Source organism: Theobroma cacao, chromosome 3, assembly GCF_053813885.1.
Source record: "Theobroma cacao isolate CCN51 chromosome 3, ASM5381388v1, whole genome shotgun sequence".
NCBI lineage: Eukaryota > Viridiplantae > Streptophyta > Magnoliopsida > Malvales > Malvaceae > Theobroma > Theobroma cacao.
Genome location: NC_142641.1, coordinates 36,294,086 through 36,307,132, shown reverse-complemented (window position 1 = coordinate 36,307,132; position 13,047 = coordinate 36,294,086). Strand labels below are relative to the sequence as shown.

General features: G+C 36.3%; 1 protein-coding gene across 2 annotated transcripts; it reads right to left on the bottom strand.

Moving 5' to 3' along the window:
• Window positions 1-1,758: 1,758 nt before the first annotated feature.
• Window positions 1,759-3,910, bottom strand: LOC18605133 (heavy metal-associated isoprenylated plant protein 8). 2 transcript variants are annotated; one of them, XM_018118517.2, is made up of 5 exons: window positions 3,767-3,910; window positions 3,382-3,649; window positions 3,066-3,271; window positions 2,832-2,919; window positions 1,759-2,349 (listed from the first exon to the last, which is right to left on the bottom strand). In XM_018118517.2, the coding sequence occupies exons 1-5, from the start codon at window positions 3,773-3,775 to the stop codon at window positions 1,898-1,900; spliced, it is 1,023 nt and encodes a 340-aa protein (XP_017974006.2). In that variant the 5' UTR covers window positions 3,776-3,910; the 3' UTR covers window positions 1,759-1,897. The 2 variants fall into 2 exon arrangements, with proteins under 2 accessions (XP_017974006.2, XP_017974007.2); XM_018118518.2 differs by having other exon boundaries at window positions 3,406-3,649.
• Between the last annotated feature and the right edge of the window lie 9,137 nt (window positions 3,911-13,047).

Below are 13,047 nucleotides of genomic sequence, written 5' to 3'. Positions count from 1 at the left end.
TAGAATACTTGGTCTATATCAATCAAGCTTTTCTTTTACTCTTTTGCAAGGAAAAAGAGTACTAGTACAAGAAATCATGATTACATTACGGACAACCAACAAAAATAGGGTACCCATTGTTGTCTTGGTACCATAGCTTCATAATGGTTTAGCAGAAAGAAGGAAATAGATCAGCTGAGTTGAATTACTGTAGTTTCAGTATTTTCCGCCCATTATAATTGATGCTGTTCATCACAGATACTAATCATAATTAGTACTGTTTGTTACACGTGAAATCTTAAAAGGAAAGTCATGGTTAATGATGTAGTTGAACTTAATCGTTTAGACAGTTGAAGAAATAATATATGAATGTCAGGAAATTTTCATTACATAAAGTTTTGGAGCTCAAGTACTGAACCAAAAAAAGAGAAAAATTATATATAATTAAAAAAGAAATGATACGTCACTTTATTGTTCTATCATGGCATGGACCTAAACCTTGCACAGACTTTGGGGACATTATTTCCAGAATTACACCTCCGTTCCATTTCCAAATATATATTCACTGGGTTGTGTGTTTCTGGTTCCTCGATTTCCCATCTAGAAATAGCAGAACCACTTAGGTTCACAGGAAATGTTAGAAGTTTCCCAAGGAACCACTCATCGGAAACTGTTATTCCTGGTAAGTATAGCAGGTAAGAATACGTTTGAAATTTTGAGCAAGTTGTGGTCTTCCAAAGGAGGCGTTAATTTCCAAGACGGGTGATGAAAAGTTTTTGAGTCCAATTAAATTAAGACTCAACGAATGTTATATTGAAAATTATAACAAAATTGTTGAGTGAAATACCGAATAAAATTGGCCCATTTCTTTTGGTAATAGGTCCACTTTAAGTGCCAACAAACCAAATTTCCCCCTTACTATTAGTTAATAAGAACAGAATTGGAATGCATTTAATTAGCAGATCATCCACGTAAAACAAAATAAGAAAGGTTTTCCCATGTCGGATTATTTAGAATCCATAGCTTTAAAGGTCTGAAAATGAAAAATTCAAGATTTGGACGACTAATTAAACAAGATTTTAATGTCCACCAACTTATATTAGGTGAAATGGAATAGGGTTCTAAGTTCTAATCACCTTAACAAGAACAAATGGTTGAGAGATAGCGTTAATGGAACCCTTTCTGTAATTTTTGTTTTCGAGTGGGACGTCAGGTTTTTCTTTTTCTCCACTAGGGTGAAATCTTTTATTGGATGCCCAGGAAAACACCAAAAATTAATAGCCACAATTTCCATTCGAGTTGGTTTTGGCTCTTCTAACCTTCGATGGGTGGAGGAGTTACGGGGGGGAAGTGTCATGGCCACGTCAATCTGAAAACTCCTTTGTGCCAACCAACGGGGTCCACCAAAACTGAAATCACAATTCACAATACACTACTAAGAAGCAACCCTTCCTATTTATTTCCCTTTGCCCAATCATCCACAACCATTTTTAGTGCTGAAACTAGTTTAACAGCGACAATAGCCAGCTATTGCTGAATTCCTCGATTCCGAGTTCGATATCATCTTTTGTAATGTAACGTAGTGTACAAAAACAAAAAAACAAAAAACAAGAAGAGAAGGAAAGTTGCAACTGCATGCAGAATAAGTAATAGAGGAAAATGGAGAAATATTTTGAAATTTATATGTTAAGATTTATCATTATTTATATATATAAGAACTAAAAAAGAAAGACCAAGAAAAGTACAAAGCCTCGCAAAATTCTACAGCTTGTCTGTAGATTATACCTTTTTTTTTTTTTTTTTTTTTTATATAGCCATTAGGGAGGAGCCTACACAGTACAAAGGGGGAACATGCAGAGAGCAGAAGCCAATTTTTGTATTTCCCAATTCCTACAATGCCCCTGAACCCTCCAAGTTTTTACATTACAGAGCAAGCATTAGGGTTCTCATCGCTGAAGATCTGAGGGTATGCATAAAACTCTGTAGCATACCTTGGTGGGTAGGAATAGTACTCATTTCTCCTGAGTTCCACGAACATGGTCTCTTCTGCACCGCCTTCTGCGGCTAATGCTGCTGCTGCTCCTGCTGCCCCTGCTTTGGCTTCCGCGCTGTCACCTCCTTCTTTCTTGTTTTTGTTTTCTTCTCCACCGCCTTCTTTCTTTTCCTTGTCACCACCTTCTTTACCTTTTTTCTCTTCTTTGTTGGCATCTTTGGCTTTTTCTTCTTCTTTCTTGTTCTCTGGCTCTTGCTTCACTATCACCGCGTGCTTCCCGGTTCGCTTGTACACGTACTCTACCAGTTTTGGAGGATCAAACACTCCCTTCACCGTCACCTCTGAACTCTTTAGATCTGGTTCAGCTGATTCTACCCCTGAAAATTTTTCCAGAATAACGACTTCCTTTTCTAAGACGTCTTGAAAATGGTCCTTTTTACTGTGAGATATCAATGAGTTTTGATTTGGGGTAGGTGGGATTCGATGCAGAACTAGTAGAATTAAAGAAGCATAATTGACTTCAATTGAGTCGAAGTACCTAGAATCTTAATCAATATTAATAAATCAATAAAGAAAAGAAATGGCTGATTTTGAAACCTCAGTGAGAGAGCATACACTTTTTTAAAGAGATTCAAAAGGTAAAAAGACGATTCCTCGTGATTTTTTATATTTGGGGTGATAAATCCAAAGCCAAAAAAGGGTAGCAAGACCGTTGATCACAATACAAAATCGTATTTAAAAGAATAAAAAGAAGAATTGGAAAGCAAAATTGCATGAACTGAAAAACAAACTCCAATAGAAACAAAAAGCACCAGTCTTCGATCGAATACTAACAAAGAAAACAAGAACGAAAAGGCACCTTTCATTCTCTGAATGCGTTTCTTGATTTCCTGTGCACAAGCTTCGCAATGCATGTGAACCTTTAGCACCACTGTGATCACCTGAGGCTGCACAACCAGAGAAACAAAGAAGAAAACTCTTATCGAACCAAGAAATGTTAAAACATAAATGTTCTAATTTAGAAAATCTGGAAAACTATTGACATTTTCCTAGGCAAAGCAAAAGAAAAGAGTTGGGAGAAAGAGGGAAGGACCTCTTCTTTCTTCTCTTCGGGCTTGGGCTTCTCTTTCTCCTCCGCTTTCTTCTCCTCTGGTGCAGGTGGTTTTGGGATCGGTGAGAGGAGCTCCACTTGCCTGTGGCTCTTCCTTTGAACTCTCTCAAGAACTTTTAAAGGATCCGCTTTCTCTCCTTTCACCACCACCTTATTGCTCTTGCAATCAGTCATTACATCATCCACCCCTACAAAACCAAAAACAAAACGTATTCATTTCATCAAATCAAATGAAAAAAAAAACCCAAACATTTTAAAATAAGGAAGTTGGGTTCTGTTTTTTTTGTATATATATAACCTTCAAAGCCCCTGAGACACCTACGGACTTTGCGGGCGCAACCCTCGCAATGCATGTAGACCTTCAAGATTATCTCTTGAGGAGGAGCAGGGGATTTCTCTTTGGATTCTTTCTCATCTTTTGATTCTTCACCTTTCTTTTCTTCTTTCTTTTCCTCTGCTGGCTTTTCAGCCGGTTTTGCTTCCTCTTTCTTCTCTTCCTCTCCTTTCTTTCCATCTTCAGGCTTTTTTTCTTCCATTTGCTTCTCCTCTGCTGGTTTCTTCTCTTCCTGTTAAAAGAAAAAGAAGAAACAAAATAAGACCCCCATACATATAATACTGAAAGAAAAAAGAGAAATGGGAAGATAGTGGTGCAAAACTGAAAAAAAAAATAGTTAGGAGGATACCTCTCCCATTAATTTAGTGAAGTTGAGTTGAAAGTACGAAGAGTTTGATGATAAGAGAGATAAAAGCTCCGGTACTTCTTCAGAGTCTCTTCCTAGTCTCTAGTGTTTTCCCTCCGGAGCGACTCTCCTTTCCCTTAGTTTTGTTTTTTCTTTTATTTTTTCTCTAAAGTCTAAAAGAAACTCTCTTAAACTATGTGAGTTCCCAGGACCATCAGATCTGAAGCTCATAGCGAAGGAGAGGGGTATTTTATCATTATCACTGCCATCATCATCACCATAGGAAAGGATACTTACTGCTCATCATACCCATGACGTGGCTTTTTATAAGGGGGCACGTGCTGTGGAGGAGGGATGAGGTTGAGACAAATGGAGCCCGGAAGTTACATGCTTTTTTGGACTTTTTTTTTATTAGTGGCACTTTGGGAAAACCAATTTGAATTTGTTTTACCTCTTTCGTATTTGCACTGCAGTTGCACTCTCCCTAATCTACTCTCTACTCACTATCTGCCCTAGATTTCCTTTTGAATACATTGTTGACAATCTACTAATTATAGTTCCCCTTACTTTCCACATATTTTTAACAAATATTAAATCAAGTATACGAGTACGTAATTTACAAAATGCACACAAAATGTATTAAATAATAAATATATCAAATAATGTATTTTGGATAAGTGGTCGTGCTCAAATACAGACGACACAACCACAAATAAAAATAAAAAAAAGTAAAATAATGATATTTAATGGTAACACCCGTTCTCAAAACTCAAAAGGACATAACTTTGTTTTTTTGCGTGTAAAGGATAAAACTTTTGAGAGAATTCAAAGACTTAAACACCACATCTTTAACTCATTTCTCTTTTATGTTTGGTAATAATAGAATGAGTCAATGACAAGTGTACTAAGCCTGGCTGTTACTACCTTTTAGGATAGTCTGCAATTAGATTTTATAATCCATGATAAATGCATAGATTGGCCCCTACCTAAAAACACTTTATAAATTAGATTAACACTTTTCCTTTTTAAAGGAATTTGAACTTTACACATACGTATAATTATACCTGCTATGCTATTGAATGAACCAAAGGCTCAATTGGATTATGATTTATAAACTGTGACTACCCTTTTCCTTTTTTTTTTTTTTTTCTCTCTTTTTGCGCACAGACTGTGATTATCGGTTTCATTACTACTAACAGACAAGTAGAAGTCTTACGAGATGCCCTCCAATCACACAAAATGACACAACATAACAACGGCCGTAGGATTTATTTTGTTAAGCCACGTGGCATCCATGCAGATTGCCAGATCATTAAGAATGGTCCCCACCAATAAACAGAGAGGTAGCTTTGTTTATCATAAATTTGCTTGCTTCCTGTCTTAGCTGTAACTGCCCCAAGTTAGGAAGAACATAAATGTGTGGACTTTATTACAGAATATATTTTTAGTGTGGTGTAATAAATACAATTAAACTCGCCAGCCTTTTGCTGCCACAGGATTGATTTGCTTCTCCTGATTAAAGACATGAATAGGCGTGATTAAGAGGAGGGACGTGGGATGATTTACTGCACCCACCAAGTTTGACCAATGCAGTTAAATTTCATGATGCTGTTAATGCCAGAATGGGCCACTGGGGATTCATTCATGTGCTTAAAATAGGTATTCCATTGAGATCCCAAAATTCAAAACTGAGACTCAAGTTGGCTGCCCAATCACATAATCATTAATGAACAAATCTGATATATATCGAATGTCCACAGAGTTAAACAAGGATTTCAAATCATGAAAAAAGCAGTAATTTATGGGACAACTCTCTTAAAATTACAAACACTGTATAGCAACAGGAACAGGAACTTCCTCTATTAAATGGACCTCACCATAATTTCTTATGATTATTTCATAAAAATAAAAGGTTGGAGGAAGGGAGGTTGAATTTAAAACCCCTATTGACACAACATTTCAAGCGCGCATTTCACAAGTTTCTTTACTTACATAAAAAAAAAAAAAGAAATAATATCCAATATTTTACACTATTTTGATCTTAGGAAGGAAGGAAAAATATGAAAAACGAGTAGCTTAAAAAAAAGAAAAAAAAAACATTTTTTTCAATGAGTAACATGTTACAGTTGGCATACAATTAAGAAAGCGTGAGAGGCATGAATCAAGGAGGCGGGTTTGGAGTGTGCATTTGGTCCATTTCTAAATTTTGCTGATGGTAATATAACTAATATTTATTTAAAGAAGAGTTGGTGGAAAAGCTACCTCAAATTGTGGCCCTCAGCTTCATGATTACCGGACACATTTCTAGTAGTATTTCAGTTTTTGGCTATCCCTATTCTAACCTACTTCTTGGCATTTTTGGTCTTTTCCATTTCCTTGTTCTTCCGGGTACTCCCCTAGCTACTTCAACTGAGATATAATATCCTAAACCAGAAAGCTTTCACAACTATAACCATCCTTTCCAGCATTTTGAGCGTGAATTACCCACCCAACCAAACCTCCTCGTACAAATTGCACTAGGAAGCAATAATCATTTTGTTGGTAGGTCAACAAAGAACAAGAAGCTGGTAGAGGTTTCCAGATAATTTATTAATATTAACATCATTAAGTAATGTTCAGAACTAAGTTGGATTTAATTAGAATAAGATACAAGAAAATGTTAATTGATTAGATTAGTCGATAGAATAATTTGAATTAATCCCTAATACGTGACAAAATAAGTCCATGGAATTTCAAAGAGTGGGGAATGACGTTTGACTCATAAGCCACAAAACGTTGCTTTGTATATGGAACTGACATTGTTGGCTCTGATTCATAAGATAAGAGGGGGCTGTGTGTTTGGATGACGATGAGACATGACTTTGATTTGACTCAATGTGATATTAAAGAGTGCTAATGACAAGATCAGAATTAGATGAGTAATTCTCTATATGTTGAATATTAGAGCTTGGATGGTGGAGGGAGGAGATATTTTCATTATTCAAAAAAGACTCTACTGTCTCCGGTAAGGTAAAATATATGTGTTGATTTTTAAGGAAACAGTCATTAGAGAGACACAGTTTCTAATATTAATCCTTTCTTGATGCATTAATGATGAACAACCACTTATTAGGCAGATAATATTGGAAAGTGGTTTTAACTTTTTTTTGTTTTTTGGAAGTCACTATCTTTGATGATAAGAGCGGAATTTAACTGTATCCAGATGCCACACCAACATCTTCAACTATCAAACTCAAGAATCATTCGCCAATAAGTATCAACTAATTTACTTGAATAGCACATTGTTGGTTAATGCTTAGGTTATGTGATCGTGATCATTTCATCATGACTCAACTCTTTTTATAAACAAGACAGATTCTTGGATCAGTCTGATGCAATGTGTTAAAAATTGTCCTCAAATCCATGATACCAAGATGAACAGAATTATTAGCTTGAATTTAACGAAGAAAAGAAACCAGTACTTTTAGCTGTGCCACACCAAGCCAAGATGCTTGAATCAGAAAGCTAATTTGATGTTTTCACATATTGGTTTGGCAGCTGTAAAAGCACAGCTTCTTCACCTGCGTGATCAAACCAAGACCAATTATCATTTTATCAGGAAGGTGTTGCTGGATATTAGCAGCCAGCTAGTTACAGGCAGCTGAGTCAAGCTGCCTGTTTCCATAAATTTATTAGTGCAGCTTAAAGCAGCCTCACTGCCAGCAAACAAGACAAAACAATGTGAACTGTACTCTTTGGGTAAAGAAATAAAGAATATGGTCTCACATCATGGTTAGCTTTAGCCTGAATTAAAGACAGTGTAATTAACTCTTGCAAAATGATAAAAAGAAACTCACCGAGAGGACAAATTTCCCTTCTTTACGATACAGAGAAGATTAAGTTCATTGGTTGATTTACTAATATACAGTAAAAGAGGGTAAAATATTCTTGGCATGTGACGTAAAGTTAATGTCAAATCAAGTTTACATTTCATTGTACGCCTTTTAACCATGGCTGTTATACTGTATAGAAATAAGAAAGGAAATGAAATAGAAAGACCCAGATTCCTTTATGGAAAATTATTGAAGTTAGGTACAGTGTTGAGTTGCTTTCTAGATAAATTACTGTCCCCCACTACCAAATCTTGTAGTACAAACAGAGTTATAACAGGGAATGATTTCCCTCGGTCTAGGATAATTTTGCAAGATTTATCGGTGACAGGAAGTAATTACAAGTACCATGGACGTTTCATTTTACGGTTTTGCCACTGAACCTGCAAAAAGATCTGAAGTCTAAACTAATTTCTTCTTTGCCTTGATTGCCTGGAAAGAGCTCAAACATCCGAAGAATGGCATCCCAGGAAAATCAATTAATAATGCAAGCGTGATTATTGCACCTTTACAACAATGGTAGAAAGTAGTTGTTCCCATTCTGGGGTAAGACCTGTGTCACAAATCGCCATAGGTCATTGGCTTTTTTAACAGGATATCTCCGAATGGACCTAACTAGAGTAGAGGTCCCTGTCCTCCGGGACCTCCACCACAAAATCAAAATCTGCTATGGCCTTTAGTCTATTGGAGCAGTCACGAGCTTTCTTTTCTGGAATTATTTAAACAGGTCATGAACCATCTTAGACTGAGTTTAGCACTAATTTCCTGATTCAACTAACCATTATGCATATAATCTATCAGTGGGATTCAGCGAGACTCAATAATGACAATGGCAGAAACAAATTGAAAAAACACTGTGGCAACAGAGCAACAGCAACTACCCCACTAAGCCTTTGCCTTGTGAACCACTTGTGATCACCAAATGTTTTAAGGAAAACTTCTCATTGAAGCCGTGACTAATAGCACATGCATTGGTTGCTGTTTGTAGAAGATTTGTGAAAGACTAATTCTGGAAAAATATAAGAATACTTGGAGAACAGAGGAAGGAAAAAATGAAATGAAAGCTGTATAGCAGAGAATCACAAGCAACCAAGGAATAACGGTTGCATATTTGTATTTATGATCCTTAGATTCAGCAGACATGTCTGTTAAGCGTATAACAAGAAGATTATAAACGACTGCACTATAATGCTTACAAGGAAGAATAAAATAACAAGATTTAAACGAGACAAGAGAGCGTTGTGCAATTTAAGCATTAAAGAAATGAAATGACACATACATTCACCATTTTTACCATATCAAGTATAAAAATCTAAAACGACAAGACTCCCTAACATTTAGTCAACCAGCAGCTAAAATGATCTCGTATTAAGAACTTTCTTCAACTTTCAATTTCCAGTTGGTTCCCGCCACATATTCATCCAGATTGGGAATCAGATCTTCAACACTGTTATTATCGTTATCATTTTTGTTATGATTACAGCCAAGTACTATATGAAAAAAAGGTAACAGGAAGGGAAGACATCCATCGTGTCCCAAATCCTGTGATGATCCATCCCTCTCATCAACAGGGCATACGGCTTCCAGACCGACCCACATTTGCATGAGCCCGTTTACGGGATTGACTTTTCCATGTGATTGTGTCCAATTCCGGGCAAGAAGAAATCAAACACCGCATTACTTTTCTTCTGCTTAATCCGAAGTATCCAGACAACTTAATTCCTTCTCAAGGCAACACATTATGGTCTTCTTAATGGAATGTTTAAATGCCACGTACGGCGTACCAGATGACATTTCCTTTCCTCACCTGAATTCTTGACGCTTGGCATAATGCCCTCGACACCCATAGAAAGGTTCCAAGTCAGGTAGTGCCTTTCGGCATGCTAATGTTTGCCAAAGGGTTTGTCGTTGGGAAAGCTCGTGACTGGAGAACAATTCGACAAAGAAGGTTATATAACTCTGCGATGATCTGTTAATCATCAAATTCTTGAATTAAATTTTCTACACGTGGAGTGTTGCAAAACCGTCGACTAACCCCCCAATTATTTTTACAAAGAGTTGGGATCATCTGAGCCAGCAGAAGGAAATCATTTGAGCTAACTTTGATCTTCCTCCAAAATCGTAAAAGCTTAACTATCTAGATTCTAGAGGGCAAAAAGATTTTGTAGTAGCCTCATCGGGCCTCTGTTTTGGGCTAAGAGGCCCCAATTTTTACTGCCAGAAACCAGTCATATTTTTCCCTTTATGTCCATTTCCTTGGCCCATGTACCCCATTCAAACAGAGCATCGCCAAAAGAAAGTGGGGTTTGGAACCTTTATGGCAAACAGCACTAATCAAAATCAAACAATGTTAGATTAGATTAATCGAAGAACAGAACATGCAATTCGTGGCGGTTGGTTTCAAGTTTTAAAGCAGTCTAGTAGTTGGAAAAAAATAATGACGTTTGTTTTCTTATCAAACAACCAAGGAAGAAAAGGTTAAGATTAGATTCGTCTCAGCTTTGTATAGTTCAACCAAAATAATTGTCGCGAGTCACATTGTTGAGCTGAGTCATACCATTTGTTTCCTTGAATGTGAATCATTGTCAAAAATATTTAATCGCTGTGTAGGTATCGGTGATGATCGGATGAAAAGTTGAAGTTACCCCTTCTGAAAATGCCAAGAACAGTTTATGCAGAATAGGAATATCTCCCAAATTTTATTAATAACATTGAGAAAAAAAGTACTCTTTCAATCTTTGAAGGACAAGTCGACAAATGCAAGGTAACCACAAATTAAAAACACTTCCTTCAAGCAACAAAAACAACCAACCAAAGGAGGGGAGGGGAGAAACAAAGGAGTGAAAAATAATAATAATAATAATCACAAGACCAGGCGTCTCTCTATAATGAAATTATCTCAAATACACCGAAAGTGACATGAGGCTTTGTCGCACTACATTCCTCTGTTTGGCCATTTCTTGCTTTCATGCAAAGACCTAAGGGAGACTCTGGAACAACGGGGATTTGCCCATCTCAGACAGGAGAAAGCAATCAACTGGAAACAAATTCTTTTTTTTTTTAAAAAAAAGAGAGTAAGATAATGGCCGTACTAATCATATGATCCAAAGAGGCTCAAGCGTCACTCATTGTCTGTAAAAAGCCTAACATACCAAGGTAAAATTATTTGATTGGCCATGCATGTGACGATGTTTATGTGGAGCCCTCACTGGCAAAGGTAGCCCCCAGGCATGCACCAACCAGTCCAACCCCGATATGGCGCGGCATGGGACTCATGGCAAGCTTTCTTAAGGCCCCCCGTCTATACATGCATCGCCATTCTCTTGCGTCGTGCCTCTTGCTTCAGATGCTCGGAATCACGAAAGGGTAAAAGTAAAAGGATGTGACACTTGCATCTGTACCAACCGATGTGCCTTGCGAGATAGAAGTGTGTAATTTGGCATGTTCTTGCTACACCCATAGTATGGAGGGACCCATTCGTTGAAAGGAACTATAAACAGGAAGAAGTGTTTATCTACCTCTGATATGCCTGGTAGTTGTTGTCAGAAGTACGAAGATAAAAAGAGCAATATTAATTAGGTCAAATGTCTCCAGGGGTCAAATACTCACAAATACATGTGTTGTACATAAATTTAAAGCTTGAAAGACATTTGTCATAATAATTATTGACGAGCTGTTTATTGTTTCAAAATTTTGTCTCTGACTTCATGTATTTACCATAAATGAAATTTCAAGAAAAATAGATAACTACCACTCATTAACATCGAGTCTTTCTATATAGAGTTAGTTGATTTCAGGAAATAGCAAATCGTCGTAAGCAATGCACCTGCATTGTCTTTCCAAACGAAAAACACAAGGCATTCAAGCACATGACAGGGGCCATAGCCCAGAGAATATAGTTGCTTCCGTTGTGGGCTAGGTTTTTGGTCTGCTGCACGCTGGAATATTATGGAGCGTGGGCTGAAGCTGGAACTGGAGGCTAGGGCCTCAAGGAGAGACCGTAATGGCACTCAATCTCTTGACCGGTTGTTTAGAATAGGCAGGGTTTCCACTAGGCTAATGGACAACCATGATAAAGGGATCCATTTGCAATTTTTGAAGTAACAAAACCCAAATCATAAGCCGGTTATGAATGATGACAGGCATAACTCATGAGTTCAACGTTGATTGTGGACTCACGTATAATCGGCAACGCTCCATTCTTTTACATCTCATAATAACGATTTCCATGATAATGCGTTATTTTCTCATATCATATGACTTATTAGACATTGAAACCAATTATGTTGAATACGTATTTTATTCTTATCTAATACTCAAAACAAAACAATTCACTAGACATTAAAACTAGTTTGTGTTGATTTTGGGTTTTTAACAGTTTGGTTAGCAACGTGACCTTTTAAAAATCAAGTCACATTTTCTAATTTTTAAAATCTTTAAAAATTTCACATCATCAAGATTTAATGGTGTTAATGATTGGACTGGTATTAACAAATTTTGAAAATACACGAATTTGATTCATACGAATTATAATAATAGAGGGACTAAATCCAATATCCTTTTATAAAATATAGTATAAAATCTAAATTTAAATTTTGACCATTAAAATCTCAAAAATTTCAAACCAACATCGATCAATGCTACATTAACATGTTCAATGTCACGTCAACAACTTTAACGGAGAAAACTTGATTGTATTAATGATTAGACTAATATTAACAAAATTTGAAAACACAAAGAATTGATTTAAACGACTTATAGGATAAGGGTTAAATCTAACATTTTGATAGAATAGAAAAACTAAATACATAATTTGACCAAAGAGTTCCTAAATAAAAACATGTATGAAAAATATATTGAAATAATTGTAAAAATATGCTGAGATCTAATAAAGTAAAATATTGTTCTAATACTCTCCTTAAGTTGGGGTATTAAGATTTGAATGCCTAACTTGGCTTATAAAAAAAATGAAAACATACTTTGCCAAGGGGTTTGGCGATTAAGTCATGAATAAGTTGGTTTGGGGTGAAAATGGGATGAGGAAGAAGGATGTTAGCTTGGAGTTTCTCAATGAACTACATAGCAATCAACTTCAAGGCGTTTAGTGCTCTCATAGTAGACTGAATAAGCTACTAAGTGAAAGGATTCATGTTAATCACAAGACAAGGGGACTGGCTTAATGGAAAGAATATCTAGATCTTTCAATAAAAATTTCAACCAAATAATTTCCTAGGTAATCGTAATCATGACATTCTACTTAACTTTTAGAGAAAAGTGAGAAACAAAAATTATTATCCAAATCTTATCCAAAATAAATAAAACCTACTTGAATCCGTTAAATACCTAAAACGAATACGTAGTAACCTTGACTAAAAATTGTTATCACCAAAACCCACCATATTACCCCCAAAACTC

Excerpts from the sequence above, each read along its gene's own strand:
- LOC18605133 (XM_018118517.2), bottom strand. Across the intron at positions 3,272-3,381 it reads GTGTCTCAGGGGCTTTGAAG|GGGTGGATGATGTAATGACT; the intron begins GTTATATATATA and ends TTGGTTTTGTAG. Across the intron at positions 2,920-3,065 it reads CCGAAGAGAAGAAAGAAGAG|CCTCAGGTGATCACAGTGGT; the intron begins GTCCTTCCCTCT and ends CTGGTTGTGCAG.